Source organism: Dreissena polymorpha, unplaced genomic scaffold, assembly GCF_020536995.1.
Source record: "Dreissena polymorpha isolate Duluth1 unplaced genomic scaffold, UMN_Dpol_1.0 chrUn001, whole genome shotgun sequence".
Taxonomy (NCBI): Eukaryota; Metazoa; Mollusca; class Bivalvia; order Myida; family Dreissenidae; genus Dreissena; species Dreissena polymorpha.
The window spans coordinates 1,812,670-1,837,306 of NW_026273315.1; the positions used below are offsets into that span (position 1 = coordinate 1,812,670).

The 24,637-nt window shown below is 36.5% G+C and overlaps 1 protein-coding gene across 4 annotated transcripts in view; it reads right to left on the reverse strand.

Annotated features, from left to right (window-relative positions):
• The window catches only part of LOC127863118 (regucalcin-like), a 97,409-nt gene that overhangs the window by 67,254 nt on the left and 5,518 nt on the right, over positions 1-24,637 (reverse strand). Inside the window, exons 4-7 of one of the 4 annotated variants that reach the window (XM_052402484.1) lie at positions 24,313-24,492; positions 23,806-24,018; positions 23,203-23,349; positions 21,678-22,922 (exon numbers count right to left, since the gene is read on the reverse strand). The exons of 1 other annotated variant lie outside the window; for it this stretch is intronic. In XM_052402484.1, the coding sequence (XP_052258444.1) occupies positions 22,714-22,922; positions 23,203-23,349; positions 23,806-24,018; positions 24,313-24,492 (749 nt within the window). In that variant the 3' untranslated portion in view covers positions 21,678-22,713. Of the gene's footprint in view, positions 1-21,677; positions 22,923-23,202; positions 23,350-23,805; positions 24,019-24,312; positions 24,493-24,637 lie in introns of those variants that run through there. 2 more of the 4 variants (XM_052402486.1, XM_052402487.1) reach the window with 2 other exon arrangements.

Sequence of the window (24,637 nt, forward strand, 5' to 3'; positions counted from 1 at the left end):
TGTTTCTGCTTACAAGCGAACAATATGCATTTTTCGTTCAAAAGAGCGTTCATAAAAAATTATTACAAATCAATCAAGAAGTTTCCACTTTCGCGGTAACTTATAATGTGTTGATTAATCCATATAAATTTCTTCTTTAGCATTAACCGAAACTGTTAGTTCAATATTTAGTAGATTAAACATCAGAGAGAAGAGATCCGGTATCGCCAGAAATTAAAATATTGTTGTTTGTTTATTAGATTTATCGACAAATGATTGCCGATTGTGTGTGTAATCAGATGAACTCCATTGATAACAGCCACTTACCACAATACCATTGTGAAATGCGCAATGACGCGTACTTTCTGGTAGGCAAGTTGGCAGGTAGAAAGGAAGACAGGCAGGCAGACAGGCAGGTAGACAGGCAGGTAGACAGGCAGGCAGGTAGACAGGCAGGCAGGAAGACAGGCAGGCGGGTAGACAGGCAGTCAGGCAGGCAGGCAGGTAAACAGGCAGGCAGGTAGATAGGCATGCAGGTAGGAAGACAGGCAGGCAGGCAGGCGGGTAGACAGGCAGGCAGGCAGGCAGGCTGGCAGGTAGACAGGCAGCCAGGCAGGCAGGAAGACAGGCAGACAGGCAGGAAGACAGGCAGGCAGGCAGGTAGACAGTCAGTCACGCAGGCAGATAGACAGGCAGGCAGGCAGGCTGGTAGACAGGCAGCCAGGTAGGCAAAAAGACAGCCAGGCAGGCATGAAGACAGGCAGCCAGGCATGCGGGTAGACAGGCATTCAGGCAGGAAGGAAGACAGCCAGGCAGGCATTAAGACAGGCAGCCAGGCAGGCAGGAAGACAGGCAGGCAGGCAGGAAGATAGGCAGACAGGAAGACAGCCAGGCAGGCATGAAGACAGGCAACCAGGCAGGCGGGTAAAGAGGCAGTCAGGCAGGCAGGTAGACAGGCAGCCAGGCAGGCAGAAAGACAGGCAGGCAAGTTGGCAGGTCGTCAGGAAGCCAGGCAGACAAGTAGGTAGGTAGACAGGCAAGCAAGAAGGCAGACATTCAGGCAAGTAGGCAGGTAGACAGGCAGCCCGGCAGGCAGTTAGACAGGCAGACAGAAAGGCAAGTAAAAATACAGGCAGGCAGGCGGGTAGGCAGACAGGCAGGTATACAGACAGGCAGGCTGGAAGGCAGTTAGGCAGACAGACAGACATACAGACAGGCAGGTCGGCAAGCTGGCAGGAGGGTAGGCAGGCAGGCAGGTATACAGACATGCAGGCAGGCAGGCCGGCAAGCGGGTAGGCAGACAGGCAGGTATACAGATATACCTGCAGGCAGGCAGGCAGGTAGGCGGGTAGGCTGACAATGCAGGTATTCATGCAGGCAGGCGATTAGGCAGACAAAAAGGTAAACAGACAGAAAGGCATGCGGGTAGGCAGGCGGGTAGGCAGGCGGGTAGGCAGGCAGGCGGGAAGGCAGGCAGGCGGGTATGCGGCAGGCAGGTATGCAAACAGGCAGGTGGATGGATGGACGGATGGATGGATGAAGTCAGACCCTACCAATGACGACCTAGCAAGCACTGACAGAATGATACAAATGTTTCTTTCTTATGTTCTGCCCTTCGATTTTCCCGTATCAATATCCACAAAAAAACATGACGATTCTACTAATGATAAAAAATCGAGATTATGTTTATTCCGCGAAACATTTTGTACCAAAGATTATAATATCGATTATGTCGTGTTCTTCTATTTGCATGATCAATTTAACGGAAAACAAAAAATATAAATAAAATGTTTTATGTTTTAGTTTCAATGATTTTGTATTGTAAACTCACTTCCACGGAAAAATCAAAATGCAAAATTATAATGTTGATTTTGATATTGCATATGTTCGCTTAAATGTAAGTTTTCTTTCTACATTTTTCCGCAAATTGTATTCGCAAGGCATATGCGCAAAAACACGCGAGAAATCATCCATTTGGTTGCCATAAACCAGTTCCCGCATTTGCAAACTCTGCTCAAACGGTATTGTCATATATTTATACATATTAGTACATTAATGTATTAGCAATGTACGATATAACAAGTAGAATAAGATGTAAATATTGTTGAGATTTTAAGTAGAAAATAACGTGCCTGGCAGGCATTGATCTCTGAAACGTAAGATAGGGTCACAATTGTGATTTTTTTCAACGTTTAATACACAATGCGATTAATAATGTTGAAAAGTACGTTAAATCCTAAGAATATATATTTCACACAAAATATTCGCCTCCCAAAAAACTTTAAAAATGAGTCGGCCAAATTTTGACAAATACAAGTACATACTTTATGTGGATGTAAAGTGCACTTTAGTTGTCAGCAAAATAAATCTTCTGTTATAAAAGTATTACCGAATTTTATCTATTTGTTGATTGTATTATGCATTTCAATGGTCGTTATATATCCACTATTCAACAAGACGTGAAGTTTATTACAGCATAGATAAAATGCCCGTCTGCTCAATAGACAAACGCATATGCAACGAAAACATTGTTTGAACAAGATATGATGGAAATTTTGACTTTAATAAAGAAGATATATGTCATCGAATGAATTAAAAACGTTTCCTTTATATAAGAAGTTATTTAAGTATCTTGTAACATGCAAAAAGATTTTTTTAAGATGATACCGGGAGTATTCTCAGTTAAGTTATCACTAATATTTATAAACACAGTTAATACTTTAATTTTTAAAAACTTCCTGGATTAAGACGACAACCAACACATATGCATTATTTATTTAATGCTAAGGCTATGAAATCGTTTTTTTTGCTGGCATCATAATGATAGTTAAGCCGAGCAAAATCCGAGTATAAAAATACGCAAAGTCTATTAGACAAGGAAATGCGTTCTTGCTACGTATCACTTTGTTCTGAAATTATTGTGCAGTCTTCGGTCTTTTGTGTTGATAACACGCATTTGTAATGCGAGCACAATTGCAACTAAGCCGACCTAGCTGGGAATACGCCGTCTTCGCAATGGACCTCATTTGCAGCGACGGCGGCTGATAGCTATTGGGTCTTCTATCCTGGTTACTGTATTTCGTCTGTCCGTAAAGCTTCGCACGCGCACGGTCACTGAGCATCCGGTTTTCACACACGACTGTCCCGTCCGGTAACGTCGTCGGAAGTATTCCGTAACGCTCATACAAGTCCTTCCGCGACTTCTCGACGCTTGACGTCTGCTTCATCGAGTGCAGCAACATGACCCAGTTAAGCTTCTGCGTCTGAGTCTTATACTCAAATGGGGACTCGTTAACTCGCCTTTTCGGAATCTTCCAGTTGCGATTTACGGAGCATTGCAATGGCAACGTAGCGCTTTCCTCCTTTTCAACTTTTGTAGCCACTTCTTTGTCATTTTCAATACGCCTTTGCTCAACAACTCTGGATAATACTTGATTCTGTGATATAACTTTTAGTTTGGGTACAGTAAGAGGTGTAAAATTATAGTTAGTAGCTCCGTACATATCCAGCAATACCTGTTGAAACGTCCCGCTGGAATGAAACGTCAGTTTCGGCTTTTTGACGTAATACTCTGAGTGACTTTTGTCAATTGTCTTCATGGCATTCTCGGAGGCAGCCCATGCTTGCTGTGACGTACAGAGATCCGTCTGCTCACTAAACGGCAGCGCATAGTCGTATGATTCGAACAAGGAGATTGTTGTATCATTCACTTCACTGTTTATAGAAACGCGCGAGCCTTTATTCTTCGACCCATTTCTCAGCCGCGGACTGGTACTATCACTATTTTGCGTCCGCATTTAAAAGACTGTTCTAAAGACAAATCTAAATTCAAAATATATTATCCAGGCATGCACACGTTTGCACATTTATGTAACACATTTTATGTGATTCAGTTAAACCAAGCGAACTGGGAACATAATAAATCATAATCGAATAAATGTTGACTGCACAATTGATCCTTCAAAACAAGATAGAGCTTTTCTGTGTACGCAGTTTCTTACATAAATTTTACAATCACTTCGTCATACAAATCCACTCTTATAACGTTTAATAGGATGTGGTTTTGCTCTTACTGATACATTATACATCGAGCTGTAACATCTGATTAATTAAACCATTACACTTTCATGCAAATAATTATAAGACTTTCGTGTATTCATTTACAAAACCCAGAGTTCGTGAGTAGCATCCCCAAAGGAGGGCTCATTTGTGGAATGTAGCCCATGGTTTTCCACGGAAATCGATCGTCTGTCGATTACGTTCATGTTTACATGGTGTTGCTCACGTATATAATCATTGTCGGAACCCATGGTCACTCAAAACCCTATGACTCTTGCTTGACCGTTGTTGAAAAACATTTAGCATTCAAAATAATGAGACGCCTTACTAGTTTCAGTGTCAACTCTGCATAGACATTCAAAAGACTGTATAAAATGTATAAAATAAACCTCTGTTTATACAAGTGATTGCTGGAATTTTCAGTGCACATTTGTGCGACATGCGAAATTTCGACGCTAAATGTTTTCGGCAATCATTCAGAACGTTCTGGGATCTATCGATGCGGTTTATATTCTGAGAGCACAACCTCATGTAGAACAAAACTTATATTAAAATCATATTATTTGGCGGCAAATTTGATAAAATGCCAAACGTCTTCACATTGTTATTGAAATGTTTAATTGTATTGTTGCATACATTGGCTTCGTAAATACAATTGTAAAACCGTTTCTGCCTTCTTTCGTATCCCATACTTGCAAGTAAGCTTCTTACGGTTTTTCTATTAACAACAAGCATAAAAGGCTAATCTGGGACGACACCCTCCTCCAAAACTGGATTTTTACTAAGACGATATTTTTTTTTAAATAAAAAATACCATAAATCTGTGACGAAACTTTACGCACAGGCATTAAGGCCTTTTTTTCCTTGACCGTGGTGTTTATATTCGTAAAATGTTTCAATGATATGATGATACACGTTACTTCTGTTTTACTGAGTAAGGCGATTGTTGCCAGAAACAGATGGTTAAATCTTAAATTAGAGGTTACTGCCAATAAGACTTACAGATGGATTGATAATTCTTTTATTGATTTGTAATTATGTTTGAGATAAATTTCCACCGTTAAGTATCGTTTAACACCCTTTTATTAACAAAGAAACAATTGAAATCGATGATCAGTGATTAAAAGTGGTCATGGTACCCTTAAATAGTTGTTACGAACATAAGTATAGCGAACATTTTTACTTGGAGCATAAACAGGCGACGTAATAATGGTCATACACCAGCTGCTAGAAATTTATTAAATATGTGACGATTAGTAAGCATGTGTTCACATAGAAAATGAAAAATTAAACATAAATAAATATTTAACGAACACATAAAAATCGAATTATTTGCGTGACAATCTTAATATAGTGATATCACCTTATATTATAGTATAATGTCACCTCATAAAAAGAAAAACAGAATGAGACTACTTGTGGAAAAGCGCCCACCGCATGTACCATTCTTTGCGTTCAGAGTTCGATGAAATTACATCATGTTTAAATCTACATATCAAGGTCAGGTAGGCGAAATATTCAATATTATGTGTTTATTTTTTTGTATCTGATTGATACAATCAACACTCTTTGAAAAACATAACAAAAAGAGAACAAAGAATAATGTTCGATACTTGCACGCAGGAGTAATGCCATTTTATTGTTAGGCAATCACACAACTTTTTCTGTTTAGTACAATTTAAAACGGCGCGCGTTCGCAGTGTGGTCTACATCATGAAAGAAAAGTCAGGATGACTGACTACAGTCTGGTCGACAATAACAGAATACTAACTACTTTACGTCCGATTTATTTATTTAACAAACTTCTTTTAGCATACAGCTCGAGTATGAATATGAAGAGTTTTTCCGTGTTTTTTTTAACATGCACTGAAATTTTATTGATTTAGCGCTGCTATCTTTTGAGAAACTAGCTTTAAATTTGTCAGCAATTATCACCAATACGAAAACGTCATCTTCCGAAAGGGCAGTCGTGATCTCGTAGTTGTATACAAAGGTCGAGGGCGCTGTTCATACATTGTTTTCACTGTAAATGAGTAAAAACAAAGTTGAAGAGTTTCAGTTAACATGGTAGTTATTGTTTTGGCAAACATTTTACATTTAACTGATATTGACAGACTCAGCATTACAAGTCATTAATAATGAACACATTCATTTGTCACCACTCACACTTGATATATCATTATGTTTGTGTATAATGCACAGTAATTACCAACAAACCGATCGGAACCCTTTGAAAGTCTTTGTGAATTAGGTCCTTTGACTTGCGAAATGTACTTAATGCAACTTCATGATGTCAGAATGATTAATTCATATTTTCATGATTTCACACAATTGTCACCCTTTTCTCCAAACCAGAATCATTATTCGTGTGAATGAGAATTAGTTTCAAGACAAGATTGTATTGATAATATTTACACTCATCTGACATGTGCCCATCCAATGTACTACGTTTATTTAGATCGAGTGATATACACTGCATCGTTGTATATTAGATCTGGCAATATCTATCAAGCACGGTACTTCATCACAAACGTGTCCGTTTATTGTCAAGTAAATGTAGTACATGGTATTGTACATGAAGCATTTTTAGATCAACCAATGAAAATACTATTGTAACATGAATTAAAATATATACAAGCTACGCCCTTATGCTGACCACACATTTGGGCTTTAATTAACAACATGTGGTTCAGTTCGTCCACTTTGCTAGTGTATTTATTACTCGCAGTCAGCGGTCTAAACGTGTTCCGTTGTGAAATTTGTGCACATTTAGTCCGACTGACCCTTACAGTACGTCGTACTACATTTATCATTGACCTTTGGTGAACCGACTGCGGCTTGTAACTGCGGCCGTTTATATTGTCTTCCTTCCTCTGTCCATCCGTACAGCTGCACACGTGCGCGTTTACTGTCAGAACATAAGATTTTCACAGACAACTCTTCCGTCGGGTACAATGCAGTAGCCATATAAGTCTTGTCGGGACAGCTCCGTATTAGTAATACATTGTACCATATGCTGCAACATGGCTAAGTTGAACTTCGGCGGGGCTTGCGATTTATGCTCTTTGTTATCGTCCTTAATTTGCTTCGTTAGCGCTTTCCAACTGCGTTTTGCAGAATCCGACAACAACAAGAACTCTGCCTCACTGGCATCACTATACATTGATATACATGAATTTTCAGGCCGCGATAAAAACCGCCGATTCTTACTAAAGGTAATTTCGTTACTTGTATATATGTAGTGTTTTATTTTAAGAAGCTATACCTAAATCGATTTCAAAATTGTCATCTTCTAAAATATTATCATCGGCCACATTCGCTTAATGGTGTTCATTGGTAAGGCTGTTTATATCTGGGCCTTTCGATGTAACATCTATATCTGATTTGTTAATACTGTTATGCTCACTGACGAATTTTCTGATTGTATAACCTCCAGAAATCACTGGATTTGAAGTTTTGTTTTCGTCACACGATTGTTTCAACCTAGCAAGAAGACCCTGCATTTTTTTATATTACCTGCCACCTTTAAATCAATATGGTTCTTCCTTGTCTGCACTTCTGTTTAATCAAGTTTGTAATTTGACTGTCATAACGTTAAAACGATAATATTCGATATAAACAATCGTCACTACGATCCGTCGAGTACCTGTCATCAAATGGTTATCGATACCCAAACAAAACACTGCCTGGGGTGTCCGTTAATGAAGTCGACTGGCAACTGTATTCACCACCAACAGAACGTCAATCTCACAAAACAAGCAAGGAATCCATGGTCCATTTACGTTCATATTAGTATATGGTTTTGGACTTATATTCTTATGCTAAGCCTTTTGCGAACAGAAAATCAATGATTATGTACATAAATGTGCATTTATGTGTCATAATAAATAATACATTTATTATGCCTCTTTTTATCCTTATTATTATTATTATCCATTTCCAACTTGATGCTACTTTTCTTTATTTCAATTTTATGAGTATATATGGTTAAATGTTTATGTTGTTGGACTCATTTATCGGGGTATTACCGTCGTTATGTATGCGGCCGCCGCGCGCAGTATTTGACTTTTCGCGGACTGTAAACATCACAATTAAATGCCGCTTTTCTTGAATTCAGATAGGCATTCAGGATTTTACTGTTTCCATTTCCGATGTTCCGGATGACATATAAATGAAATAGTTGTTTTGTGGTATTCATGTTGCAAAATCATTAACGCTCTAAGCGAGTACATGAGCTCATTTAAGTAATTGTTTCGGTTGTCAAAGCAAACTTTGAAGAACAATCATTGTAACGTATGTGTGTTGTTTTGGCATCTTCTGTCCACTTATATTCAGTGTCATACTATCCCGTTTATTTACCGTAACAATAGACCGATTAGCTGTGCACCTTCACGGTATTACTCAACAGCTTTTAGTGTTCATTGCCGTAGAACAAATAGTATCGTTCCGTTTTTATCAAATCCAACTATTTGTTTTTATGTGAAATAGTAGACATCACCCGATTGTTTAAGGAATCGCTGCTTGTTTGAAGTCTTAAGTTATCTTTTTTTCTCTGCTTTTTGAGATACCTAAAAGCTGATAAAGGCCAAATGGTTTGCAGTTGTATAAGTTTCCTAATAGTGTGTGTGGTTTTTATTAATTATGCAATTATCTTTTGAAGAAGGGTTGTTATGTTGCAATGCATATCATATGTTCCGTTAATTTATTAGCTTCTTTAAGAATATATATCTATTTACGGACCATGAGCGTTTAAAGAGGCAGTCAACTGGTGTCGAGAATGTTTATGTGAATAGTTGTGCCGTGTTCTGTGAAAACTGGGCTTAATGCATGTGCGTAAAGTGTCCTTCCAGTTTTGGGCGGAAAGTGTTATCACAGAACGCGGCGAAATTTCTCTCAAGAGTTAGAGTCCCCTGTGCAGATGGCAATCATTCAATTGTAATAATTTCGATCTTTGTAGTAATTAGTTTAAACAGTCTGCTAGTATTTGTTAAGGTCTCAGTAAAATGACGGCTAAATAATCAGCATATTTCGCTAATGACTCCCTAAACACTTGGTAATTTGTTTCTGCAACGTATTTGCAGTTTAATTATAATTGAAGATAATTGAAAAAAACAAACTTGCTACATGTCAGTCAGATATTAATAAACGCTTGACAATGATTGTGTTACAACGAACATCAAACTGTTTTGGAAGGTGTTCATAGGCATCATTGTTTCACAGGAAATTTTTTAAACCAAAGTTATAAAACACAAGTTTTAATCATCAACTGATTCTAGAAATCAGTTAATTCACTACAGAGATGACTTTCATTGACATTGAATTTAAAACAAAAGTAAAGGTGTGCGTGATCGCGGAGTCGGGCAATTAAATACTTAAAGTTTAGAAAAAAGGGTATAGATTTAGATACAACTCCTTACCACTAATCTTTGCGGGAAATTGCTATATATATACGCGTGTGCAAATACAGTTTGAAGGTCATTCGTACTTGTGAGCGATAGGGAGAGTCTATATTGCCATGAACGTGCCAATTTTCATTGATGGGATATCTTCAATGGAATTATAAAGGTCTCAATATCGCATGATATATAGCCCATATTTATTTGCTTACAGTTAAAACCTGCTTTTCAAGTGCCAGTATTGATTTGTGTTCTGTTATTTGTGTTCTGTATCACTGAAACATTGACGTGAAAAGTTGGAATTTATTATATCTTTCAACCTTTTAGTCGTATGTTGATATGTAGAGGCGTAAAAATGTGTTTGTTTCCAATAACGCGACCGACCCTTATACTTTGTCCAGACTCAACATTTTATTAAGGTTTTCCAAGGTTAAGTTTCAAATCATTTTGTTAAATTCACATAAACATCTATTCAGATAGCGATAATGTCTGCTACATTTGAACATACTCGTTAGATTAAATTTAATTACCAAAAGAAAGACTTTAAAATTGTGATAAACAAATGGTCTTTGCATTTAAAAAAAGGAATCGTCAAAAAAAACTTGAACAAAAATTAAACCGACCTTGCTATCCTACTTTTTTTATGTAAGTAGAAACAAATTAGTTTTGCGGCAAATATGCTTAAATTGGTTCATCTTTTGAAAACTGGTAATAATCGTGTAACGACGCTGTATTTATTGATGTGACACAACTGCTAAATGATCGTTTATTGAAATTTACATAATGCCCTTTTGAAAACACTTAAGCTTGTTTATGATTCCACAAGCGGGTGTTATGTTAAATTGTTCGATATCGTATCAGTCACATAAATGTCATTAAAACGTTTTAAAGTGGCATGTGCATATTACGTTGAACTGAACTTCAACCTCGCTCTGTACAGGCTAATCAGGGACACACTTTCCGCCTAAACTGTGTTTTCCTCAATAAGAATCTTCCTTTAAACAAAAAAAAGCGGAAAGTGTAATAAGCCTGTGTGAACTGCACACTGCACAGGCTAATCTGGGACGACACTTTACGCGAATCCATTAAACCCACTTTTCGCAGAGCGCGGACCATACATAATAATGAGTAGATCGATAAATTTCTAAACCGTTAATATCAAAAACAAAGTCATAGAGCTTCGCGCATTAACTTACGTTTTCCATTTATAAGCCTGGAGCTTTAGGTATATAAAAAAAATTTGTACCGGTAGTTTGCTTATTAAAATGTTAATTCACTGCATTAAATTCGCCTGATCCTTCGGTGAAATCACAAAGAACTTGTGTTTGCAAGGTAGTTGTGGGTTATTTAAGTATAATATAGCCGAATCTTCAATTAAATTGCCTATACAATTGGGAACCGATGTCGTATTAGACAAGGTTGGTCTATCGATTAACGATTTGCTTTTTTATTGAATTCTCTCTTAATTGGATGAAATATTGAAGATTGCTATTAAACATATTTTACTACATGGCGTTGTAAGGTTAAGATGATTTGTGTATATTTCAGTTTATTATTTAGAGGTTGTTGCGACATTAAACTTTCAGAACAAATTCGCTCACATGATATATGCATACGGTATTTGTGATACAGATGTTATTGAGTATATATATATATATATATATATATATATAGAGCACACTAGCATTAAATGTGTTGACAATACTATGTAAAAACCTAATTGGAATTGTTATTAAAAGTAACGTCATGTTTGTGCGCAATTTACATATTAATAGACGGCGTTGTGTTATCCAAATATTATATAATTCTGCACATCAATTAACAATTGAAAATAAAGAATGCGTACGTAAAATACATTAATAAAATTGGATATTACCGGAATAAAAACTACAAAGACTTTATTATTTCGGGTAAACATTATATCAAGTAGGAATGTAAAACATCAAATGTGAACGACTAAAGTGCCTGCTTTGTTTGCAAACAATGAAGGATGCCATAAAACATGTCAGTGGTGATCGCAGCAAGCCCCCGATAACCTGTTTATCAGAACAGTAGCAGTGTGACCTGGCCTGTCCTAGTTGCGCGCATTTTTATTGTTGTACATAGGTGTACGTATTTTTTTAACACATACAAAAGGATTAGTGATAAAGGATTAACGCAAGAATGGAGATCGACGTTGTCACGGCAATTAACCATGCGCACATCCTGGATACATTGGATGTCCCAAACAACAATCAACGTCGGCTCAAAAAGCTCGTATCAGGGTCTTCAGTTTCATCATTCCGAGGTTCGAACTTATCTCTTGATACCGTCAGCAGCGTATCCGAGGTTTTCTTTCCAGCGGCAGACGATTGCGTGGACGTCGTCGTCGGGAATGGGGATGCGGCGACGCGGGACGCGTGGTCGGAATTTGAAAACACGGTGAGGAACATTGACAATACGAACTACGGGTACTTGACAAAGAAACCGAGGCCGAATCTGATGTCAAGCAACACGTTTCAACGAACAATGATTGATATATATGGAAATGTTGAATATGGAGTGAATCCAGAGGATGAGGATTTAGAGGAGACCCCAGTGAAAATAGCTTTAAATTGGGACCGACCTGATAGTGTTATGTCTATTAAAGTGAACGACGGCCAAAGTAACGGCGTTTCGAGCACCATTGAAGTTATTGAGGGCAAAACTAACCCAGAACCGGAACTTAACGCCAAAGCCAACACAAATAGTTCGAGTGCTTTTCCAGAAAATGATTTGTATATATTCAATACTCAAACGGGTCATTTGTTACACGGTCACAATTCACAATCTCGCACACTTAACTGGACTTTGCTTCGGAAGAGACTATCCACCCTGACCGACCCGGAACAAGCCCGTCTCGACCTGTATAGGCGGTACGGGCTGATACCCTTCACGTTACCAGATGGGAAAACGCGTTGCGAGAACATGATGCTTGGCGAGCGTTCGCACACAATTACCTATGGACGCACACAAAACGACAAAGTTAATCACAGACCTAGAAGTCACCATACACCATCTACGAATCTAAGATCCGTTGCACTGCTTGACAAACAAAGAACCGAAAATCGAGCGTATTTACCGGTTGTTCAAAAAGAATATCACAACAGAAGACTTAACTCTGGCATTCGTAAAGATGTGGACGCAGGACAAACAAGTTTTAAACCAGGAATTCACGTGCGCCCTCACTCGAGTTATCTATTGAATGTTCATAATATGCCCCAAGCTGCGAAACGTTCCTTTTTATGTAAGAATTATCGTAGACCTGCAACTGCTAAATAAAGCTCATTGGTCCTTTTGGCTCAGGCACTACTTAAAAGTAACCCAATATTCATAAGTATACTTCACTGTACCACGGGTCAATAAGATAACATTAAAGGCACTTGGCCATACTCCGAGGTATTGTATAGTCTATTTTTCTAACCTGGGTACTTTATACTTTACTTAAGGGTACCGGAGTACTCTTAACTACTACCTGGGCCGACAATTACCAATCGAGCCTGAATAACTGTTGTTGCTTTGCATATACGCTAAACTTGGTTAAGTAAAGAAACGTGTCAAATCTAATTACTAATACCTGATACATATCTTGTTGCTGCCTATAAACATTTAACCCCAAATAATCACTAACAAAACACGTAACCAAGCTTTATTTGTATCAATCATTTATACGTATACCTTTACAAAAAATAAATTGTTTGAATTATCGGTCACTGATTTAACTTTAGCGCTTATGAAGGCTTATATCGTTTGTAGTTCAAACACAAGATACCTGTTTCATAAACTATCGTACGATATCAAATATATACGGCACTTGAGATGTCAATGTAAAATTAATTAAGTAATGAAAATGTGTTATCATATCATATGGACTTTAGCAATAATGTATCTTCGAAAAATGTATTGTATCGTAAATGTGTACTACGATGTTTATTAAAACGGTCCCCAGCTGCTTAGATGCGCACAATTACATACGAACCACTGGTGTCTTCCGAATAAGTCCTCGATAGGATCTCGATTCGAAACGATCGGGTTTGACGAGGTGAAACGTTATTCTACGTGGATCAAGACTTAATAAGCTCCGTTACGATATGTGTGTTTTTGCGATATTCCACGATAGAGTGAACACTGCATTAATGTAGTATTTTAAGAAGTTGAGCTTAAATATTGTTTTATTCAGAATTTTGAATGTTAAGATCAAACAAATAAATGTTTTAGAACTACGGGTGTATAAAGTCGCACTTTATAATAAACAGTTATATACTATAAAACAAACGCTGGTGTAATCTTGGAAAACTGGGCTTAATTCCTGTGCAAAAAGACTCGTCCGAAATTAGCCTGTGTGCCGACATTTTACTTGTTTATGGACATTGTTTTCGTTTACAAGAAGTATATACTGAACGGAAATCCAAAGGTTTGTCCATAATAAGACTGCGATGACTGCAGGGACTATTCTAGAACGACACTCTACGCACACGAAAAGGTTTTCCAGAGCGCGGTAGGGAGTTCGTTTGAGCAAGGCTTGTGACATAAGAAAAGCATTTCTAGTATCAGTGCTCTTGAGGCCCCTTTTTAAAAAAAAAAAAAAATCATTTTCAGTACGATAGTGAATTATTATGGCGATGTTTACTCGACGGATCGAGATGAGATCAAATTGTTTTGTGTTTCTTGTTGAACTTTATAGAATATGTCGGGATTTTCCCATATAGCCATTACAGATTTGAATCACTAAGTACATTGCAGCTCGGTTTAACGTCTGATGTAAAAAAATTAGTAGGTTAGGGTTGAGCTGGGGATCGAGCCTTGCGACCCATAAGTTATGGCGCCTGTGCTCACTACTAGACCATGGATCAACTATGTTTAGTTATGAAGTGCAAACTTTATACCGCCTATGCGATTTTGAATTGTGGTTACAATTGCCGTAGGTCATACTGCTGACAATTACAGACTAGTACTCAGAATAGTAAGTAGGCTTCGATCCAAATAAAACACGGTAACGTAAATATAAATTGATAAAAAACACTAAAATCGATCATTTTCAAGATGAAGTATTGTAATTATTAGTTGGTCGCAACCACAACTCTGACGATTATTATTTACCTAAAAGAACTACCATAGAAAATGAACAGGATATAAGCACGCAATGACGGTGTCGGTTTAAAAATTGCCAAATTATGTAAAATGTGTTGACAACGCCGACGGTGCATGCTGATGGTATGTACACTACGATTAGTACTGCATTGTTTTTCTTTGCTTATTAAATACTTGCTCCTTTTTTTCTAGCTTATTATCAGGTTAATAAGCCCTGTTTTAATTATTTTTTTAGCAAAATAAAAAATTGGAAAGGACACTGCAATTCTTAGCATCAAAGTCTTATCGCTATAATTTTGATAATTGTTAAAACAATCAATTATTATTATTTATATTTGACTAAAGATGGGGAGATTTGAAGATAACTGACATCGTAGTGTTAGCCAGTTATCCAGTGTTATTTTACGTCATGGTGTTAGCTAGTTTACCAGTGTTATGTAACGTCATGATGAAGGCTAGTTAACAAGCTATAAACACTGATGTCATTGCGTAAGCTAGTTTACCAGTGATGCGTGCACATACCCATGTGACGTCATGTGGTTAGCTAGTTAACCAGTAATATTAACCCATGCCTATGTGACGTCATGTGGTTAGCTCATTAACCAGTGCAATGTGCACATTCAAATGCCGGACTGACGTCTTGGTATAAGCTAGTAGACCGAGCATACACCTAAAACGGAGACTGAAAACTGCCTTAATAACTTAATGGTCATAGAAATTACTTCATCCTGCTAGCTTTAGTCGTAATGGTTGCATGCAGATTCAGACTTTGTTTAAATTTAAATTATAGCCAAATCTACTTTAAGCGATGACGTCGACGTCACGCGAACTTCATGTCGTAATATGAAACTTTAAAAAAAGGAGTAGTTATAATTTGCTAAATTCAATAATGACAATCATAAACCGTGGTTTACACGCCGGATAATTAAACTTGTAACAATCAGTGGAAGGTTGAATTTGATATGTAATGGCAATATAGGGCAAGCTTAATTGAAGCCACGGTCGAACGGGTGAATTTATATCACATATTAATAACTGCAGGACGCTATTAAGTGTACCTGACCAACAGCAAACAATAGCAATACTAATTATTAACACTCTAAAAAATCGACTCAGTGTAAATGATACGTTATATAATACAGACAATAACTCTTTGAATCTTAAAGGCCATGAATAGCATTACTGTTTCCAGCGCATTATGTATCGATTGAAAGAAAAGATACATATTTGAACTTGATACAAATCACTTAAAGCCAATTACAAAACTGAGATTGGTAGAAATGTCACAATGCAGATATGATTAAGTCACTCACTGAAATCCGCTTGGAATGTTTATTTTATATCACATTGACATACAGCGTAGACAAAAATAACACTAAAAAATAACGGGAACAATAAGTACAATATAGCAAAGATTTGTCAAGATTACGCATACATCAATAAATCTGTGACGAGATACAATTTACCACGGGTAATGCGTTTCTAATGCATTCTCAGGTAACTGTAGTGTGTATCAAGGGTCAATATTGCACGCACGATTGAAACCATCATTGCATTTCCAACCATTCCCTACAATATCAATATGAACCAAGTAAAAAAACGTTGCATTAAACTTAAACGAAACATAAAGTCGGAAACGAGACTTTGATACCGATATAAGGTCAGTTTCCATACCCAATACCATAGGCAGGCTTTTCTATGGACTAGCCCACCTCAGTTATGTATACATACCTGTATACATACCAAAATAATGTACCTTAAACAAAAACATCATGCAGAAGGCATTCAACAATGTTCTATCAACTGATACAGTTATACAAAAATCCAAGTTTAATATTTAAGATGTTCCTTCCAGTGACTAGAGGAGTGAAACATCATTAATTCAGTGTTTGATGGTCGGTCAAATATGCCAATATATATTAATGCGCTGTCGACGGTCTTACTTTTCTGGTTGATGCACTTTGAAAGATTGTGTCATTGCTCATATACCTTTGCACAACCCATTCATTTGTTCGTATTGACGACGGCATGGCGCTTTTTGGGCGGTTTTATTCTTTTGCGTCTCCTCCCGTCCGAACATCTGCAAACGCGAACGGTCACTGAGCATCCGGTTCTCACAGACGACACGCCCGTCGGGTAAAGTCGTCGGGACGAATCCGTAACGCTCATATAAATCTTGACGCGCGCGGTAGCCGCTGGACATCAATGTGACGCTGTTTTGTAACACTGCCACGTTCACTGTCAATGATTCTATGCTTTTCTCATTCGTCAATTTATCGATGTGTCGTTTTAATATTTTCCAGCATCGCTTTGCAGTTTCTTTTTCAACATTATTTGTATTGTGCGCATCATCATCAACATCTCTTTCTTTAATTTTTCCCGATTCTTGTTCCTTTTCTTTTTCTCTTTCGTGTTGTATTTTTTCCACAGCATTAACCAGCATTTGCGCAGCATGTATGGATGCATTTGGCAAATTGCTTAATTTCTTCTTTGAGACAGTATATGCTTTTGTATTTGAGTACTCCGTATTTCCGTACATGTCAACCATTACCTGCTGAAATATTATACTCGACAAAAGCGTTGGCTTTGGACGCACACTAGAATGTTCAAGACGATTGTCATCCACGTACCTTATAGCTGTCACTTATAGCTGTCAAAAAAGCAAGCCAAGCCTCTTGTAGTGTCTTCAGGTCCGTGTTAGGGCTTTCTAACTCATTGTTTTCATCTTCGTTGTCGCACTCAACCTCCTTTGCCATTCAGTTTGGCTTTTTTAATGCTCCGTTTCGCTTGTCAAGTGCTCCGGTCGAAAATTGAGTATGAATTGTAACACATTTCTGTGTTGGCGTTATGCAGTTGTTGTATGTGCCCGTTTCCACCATACTTGAATGAACACTTTCGGTATGAAATGTGGATAATGAAATATGATTTCCCACTAAGATATACACTCAATTAGTCTGCTTAGTAATGATCCCTGTTTGCAGATGTTTAATTAGTTGGTTACCATTTCGTTTTATTCTTATTTTGTATGAATTATAAATGCATATCTTATGAAATCTCCACATCCAATGTATCTTTAAATGCTAATATTTCGCATGTTGTCCGAAGTAAATAAGCAACAATATATGAAAAAATAAGAAGTAATGTATTTAATTTGTAATATCAAATCACCTCACTATGTTTATCAAAGGTACGCTTATAACTTTTGTGCAAATGTAAAGCGATACGTACTATTATAGTCACCAATTGTACCATTTGAGTCAACTTGTATGTATGACTGACTAAGTTTTGTGCACTAGTTACCTAAACCAATGCGTTTAAGCCGGTTTAAGCAATCAATACATTGCTACTTCTATAGTTCTACGATTCACACTTTTGCGTTATCTAAGTCATATTTAGAATTTACAGATTTGTATGTATTTGATTGCAATGTTTTATTCATATTAAATGACATTTCTGGAAGCTTAAAGATTTTATTCACGTAAATATTGAATTGAACGACTTGCAAAAAAATGTTTGTAAAAGAGTAGAATAATTGCTCAAGACTCTCTTATGTTCTTTAAAATCTTATTTGTCTGCACATTAATAAATCAAAGGCTCTTAACCAAACCAGACTTTAAATAGGCGATTTTCCCTTACACTTATTGTACACACTTAATGTTGTATTAAACTTGGATTTTTCTCTACGCTCATGTTCACACTCATGTCTACTTGTTTACACATCTGTTCTGGCAATATATAAAAAAACGCAATTGAATATGCAAATTGACATCGACAATGCGACTAACGACCATGAAAATTAGATTCTTGGTCATTGACATGCAACGATTTGACATGCGACGTTTGACGACGAAAATGCGACGATTTACCATGAGCATGCGATGATTCAACAATATGTGCGACGTTTAACAAGTATAACAGGGCAATTTTTCGCGATACGCACACGTTTCACGGTGTTAATTTTTTACAAATAATTAAAACATAGACTTAAAATATCGTATGCAATCGAAGCACTGCATTATTAGTATAACTGATGCTTATGAATGAGGACCAATGAAGACTTCATATATCTTTGCGAAAATATGTCAAATCGTATGTAGACTTATACAGGTGTCGTTTATATCCTGAGCCTGGCGATGAAGCAAAATACGGAGGTCGAAATATAAATGATTGTTTACGCGTTCAAAATGCTTCTTTTACAATCCTCACTTACAAAGTACGGTTTCCATTCCCGGCAGTAATGAAAAGGGTTAACAGTTAAACCAAGCGTTTTCGAAATTAAATCACACAAAGATGAAGCCTTACTGTTATGTTTTCATCTTTTATCATTTGTAGTCTTACCATACTTGTACCTCAGTTACGTTGACGCTATCGATATCGCTGTATGTTTAAATGAGTACCAGTGGGTAGTTCTGTACACATGCGTCTGAAAATAAATGGTAAATAGCTTATTATTAGCGGCTATAAAGAATACTTCATAATGACATAACGTTTTACGTGTCTCAAAGAAGAAACGATTTAATCATCTAAAGAACTTGATCCAAACGCATTGCAAATGTCTATTTTTGTTCTGTGCCTAAAGAACTAAGACCGCTACTCCGAGTATTTGTTTAACATGATCCAAATGAAGTACACACAAAATCTTTAAAAAAGACAGTGACTTCACACTTAAAAACTATTAGTCAAATGCCTTAATAAGATATCTGGAGGTCTTTTGGAAACATGTTACTTTGTTGTGCTAACGATTAAAAACATGCACAGTTTACATCTGTTTCACCGTGGAATAAGGATGTTTCTACAACTGACATATGTATTTGCATTTTCAATGAATATTTGTTTTAAACTGTATACAACATGCAAATACACACACATGTAGAATGAGAATCGAAATTACAAAGCCATAACTTAAATCTAACCAACTCTGTTAAAATAATAAATTATAAATCGTTACTCATGTAAGTATGCATTGGTCAAATTAACTATATTGATGATTACACGTGTTCTTCTCTGATTTCCAAGTGTTAATTATAAAATGTCCATGTTAAATTCTATGATATTTATGTTAAGGCCTTTGATTTCAATGTGTAGTTATATGAAGCCCATGTTTAGTCAAATTATGTACATGTTTACCTTATGGTGTCCATTTTCAGTCCTTTATGACTATGTTTAGTCTTATAATTACCATGTTAAGTCTTTTGATGGGGTTGTTAAGTTCTATGTTGGCCATGTTTACTTCAATGATGACCATGTTTTCTCCTATGTACCCATTTTAGTCTTATGTTGTCCTTGTTTTATTCTTTAATGTCTATGTTTAGTAATATGATATCCATGTTTAGTCCAATGATAAGTTGACTGAGACCACCGAGAAAATTGTAATATTATTAACCACTTCGAATAAAAAAGAAGTATGTATGGAAACATATATCTAAGATCGCACAAAAAATGTTGCAGGGTTGGCGCTTGGGTGATAAAGATTATGCAGGGACACAACTCAACTTGATATAACAGCAGTAAGCCAAATTAAACCCAAAAAAGCCTCAATTGTGGAGATCTAATCTTAACAAGCAGGTTGGTTTAAAATGCAATCCAAAAAGGATTTATGGTTAGTTCAGCAGATTTCAAGAACTTACAATGTGTGATGAAGCATTGTGTGAATAAACAATGTGTGATCTTGTTTGGTACAAGAAAAGGATGTAACATGGATTAATCTTTAGCTATGGCGGCACTCTTTTGCAGTGCAGCAGAACCATGCACACATGGTTCCTATAATACGCTCCGATGAACATTTGTATACACGTGTATAAATTATCATAAATAAAAGTCAAGAGCTAAAGAAAATTAGTCAAATAAACAAAACTTGGCGAACATTCTACTTTAGCTTGTGCGACTATTTTGAGAATAGAGAATACTTTGAATAATTTTTGTAGAGAACCACATTGTTTGCATTTGTGTGAAATTAATGGCCGCATTTATCACGTTTTGGAGAAAATTGGATTCGTCATATTTCTATTATAATCTATGTCGGCCATTTTACCTTAAATCGTCACGAATATTGGCCAACAAATGCACAAAATATGACGGGACTACAATTTGTTATATTGTAAACTACATCGCAATGAGCATTCGGGTTGAAAAATACTTCTCATCAGCCTATGTTCATATGTTTAAAAAAAACTAGATCAGTAATAGAATAACCATACACGGAAGTCGTTAATGCTTATATAAAATAAAATGCTTTGAAGAACTCGTTATAAAATCCGATTAAATTTTAGTCACATCAAATATCAATATTTTAAAGTAACATACATTTTTAAGAAATCATTATTTATTTACGACATTTTGAATGGAAAGGCCATTAATTGACAAAGGGCAACTCGAATATTTAGCAAAAACTCACGTTTTTAACGAGATGTCATATTAAAGGTCACTTTTACTAATAAAAGAAGACAACGTAAATTAAAAACAAAAACGGAAAACATTCATATAACGTGAAAGTTGTTTACGCATTGTTCTTTATGATTGCCATTTGTCTCTAAGTAAATCTTTCCACCTGCTCATCCGTCCGTCCGTCTATATAAACTATAAATAGTTAGAAAAGTACATATATTTCGATCGCTAAACGTGGTTAACATACATGTATTAAAGCGAGATTATACGATTTTTTCAAATATTTATTAATTTATATAAAATGTGTAAAAAACTGATAATTCATATATTTCAATAAAAATAAAATAAGATTTAAGAAGAACATGTGTCGAAAAATGCGAAATAAGCCAGATATTTAATTTTGAAATCGGAAATGTCTACAGTCGAATTCGCCAGCATTTGAATCATGCATGTACAATGTGAATCTAAATTTAGTTTAACGGTTCATTTTAAATTCCTGCAACGATATCTATTCATACAAGCACTCACTAAAAAGACGAATGTTTTGGATATTGTAGGAAAATATGTACGAAATATCTTCGTCACAATCGGCTCGGGGCGCTAATTTGTCTTTGCTGCATTTTATGAAATTCGTCTTCAATGTATAGTTATTCTTGCCTATTTTGTGTAATTGTAACATATGTTATGAATATATAACAATTTAACACATATATAAAATCGTATAATATCGCTTTAAAGGTGACGTAAGGATTATGCATGCCATTTTATTTCTGCAGTCGTAAAATGTATAAAATAGTGCGGTGACTGTTTTTCCAAATTAAATTGCACACAATGGCATTTTCGAAATGAACATAAAACATAACAATGCACTTATTTTACATATAAATAGCAACATTAGGTTCATGTACACAATGTTTTCAGAGGTCAAACATCAAATGGATGTTAAACAAATCTTTAAAATTCTGAGACAAATAGACGTTTGATTTTTTTTATAATATATGCCAAGTGAACATATATAACAGGCATTATGAAAAGTGGACGATCTTTAAGTGATTTGGGTTTACACCGGTAGGTGACTTCTGTTTCGCTTGCAATACTATCAAAGCCTTGCTTTTCTGTAGTAATATATGTTGATGTAAATATTTTTTATTTTAGTTTTATCACATCGATTACCAAATTTACTTTTTTTTAAAGAGTATCGTGACAAAGACAGAAAATGGAAATATCAGTTTTACATGTTCTTGAAATGCATTTATTTCCGTTAGAAAGTAGGCTTGTTATACATTTTTCATTCTCTTAAGTGCTAAACATTGTGTACATAATCATATACTTATATAAAGATGCAATTATTTTCCCGCATAATAATGCATTAAAATGTACACATATGGATGGATTGAATATTTTTCCACTTTAAACAGTTGTCAACCCAACAACAAACTTTAACATTCAGAGTGTAACAGCAGTCAGTTACGAGCTACGTCTTATTTATATGATACAGAACATGTATCCTTCTTGTGCTTCTGGATTAACTGTGTGTACATTTTATGAATGGTCTCCTTGTAGGGGTTAAAATGTATAAAGGGACATAAAGTAACATACGTTAATGTACAGTCTTGAACGATGATATTAGAAACAACAAAAGCGAAATTTTGATTTCCACTGTTCGATGAGTTACAACATCCAATTTAGCATTATGAAAAAACAATGCTACTATCATTGAATCCATTATAACCGCAGCTTGACCCTTATTATTAATATTTTCAAGTGTTCAGAGTAAAAACACTGATTAAAATGACGGCGCCCGGTTTTCCAAGAGACCGCGCGCTCCATGACCAGTCACCCGAAACAGGGAACCAGACAGAGGAAATTGCTCCAGTTCTTTATCTGAGGCCCCCAGGCGCGATGTGGTGACGAATATCTCATCCATATGGTCGCCTCCAAAACAGAGGGAAGTGGGACGCAGTGACGGAATGCTCACGGAATTCAGTTCTGTCCCTGTGAAGCAGAACAAGAGTGAACATTAATCAGCAGCAATCAACAAAAGAAAAAAATCTGGAAAATACACCTTGCAGTATTTTTAATGTTTTAACCACCTTTATCCGCAAGCAAAACATGACGATCTTCGTTTAAGACTCACCGCTAATTTATTATGTCGTCATCAAAGTCTCTAATAACATGTACAAAAAAGCTCTATTACGTTATAATTAGTTTCATGGATATCAATTCGTTTTGTGTATGCATTTAATTGATAACTTATCTAAACGTCTACAATTACCCGTGGAGGGGTCGAATTTGACGATCCGGCCTGTCATGCAGCAGGTCACCCATAGATTGCAGTCGGAGTCAACGGCAATATCCGTCGGGTAGCCCCACCGAGACAGGCTGTTTTTGCCGGCTAGATCCACCAACACACGTCGATGACCTGATAGAAATGGATTGATTTTTATTAAATTGCAATGGTAATATGTTAAATTTAGTTTGCGCGCTCGTGTGCCTTTATAAATCATTATTGCATTACATTCAACGTTGGCTGTTCAATGATATGCATTGTTTGGGTATGTTGTAAGTTTGTGAGCTTTGTTGCTTCGCTCTTAGGCCATCAATAACGGACATTTCGCTGCTTTCTTTCTTGCTCTGCTGGTGTTTATTTGTTTATTTATGGTTGGAACACTTGCTCATTGATAGTCTGTTATCAACACCTTTGCATTGATTTTTCTTTGCAATTTTTTTTTATTTTGAACAACAACACAACTTCGGCAGCATGTATGGTATATTACGCTTTTGACACATCAAATTGGCGTTAATATTAAAACAACACTTGATATAGTTTTGCATTCACCGGCTTCTTTGTTAATAGAACTTCAAAAAGTTTACTCACAAATTTTTCCCAAGTCGATGTCAAAGTCGTATGCCGCGATCTGGCGAGCGACAGGGTCAACGTAGAACATAGTCTTGCGATCCAAAGACCAAGCTACGCGTCCGGAAACGTTAACGCCATCAGCGTGCTTGCGGAGCGCGCCGTCTGGTTCCAAACATAAAAGAGCGCCTTTTGTCGGAGCGTCGGCTGCAGCATACGCAACGTGGCTGGTTCCTTCGATATTAAAAAACGTTATTGTTCGAATTGAATCATGCAAAACTATAACCCTGTTTTAAATGTTACAGCTCAAATGAAGTATGTTGTAGTGGACTGTTATTTATTAAATCAGTATCATAACCAATTGTTGTAGATATTGCTGTTGTTGATATTGTGAAATTATTTATTTTAAAATCTTCAGATATGTATCCAATTTCAAAAGATATTCTCCTAAAAGAAACAAAACAACACCCGTTTTACAGAATCATTATATAAATGCGTTAAATTCATTTTACGGTCATGCTTTCTCACCAAACCACACTCTTCCCAACGCGTCGCAACTTCCGTCGCTCAGTCGGATCCGCTTGGTGTCGTCCACAGTTACCAGTGGAGTGATTCTTCGCCCCATCCACTCGAACTTGCACAGCCGCGGGCCGATGCTGACCATGTACTTGTCTTTATCAACAGGCAGAAACATTGTCGTATGGTCGTCTACAAAATTAGGGTTATGATAAGTTTTAGACAGATCGCGGACGCAAATCGTCCTTTAAATCTTGAACCTGTATGATTGGGAATAACTTCTTTTTTTTGTAAGTTACGAGAAAGTAAATCAAAAGCTGAACACGAATTATATTGA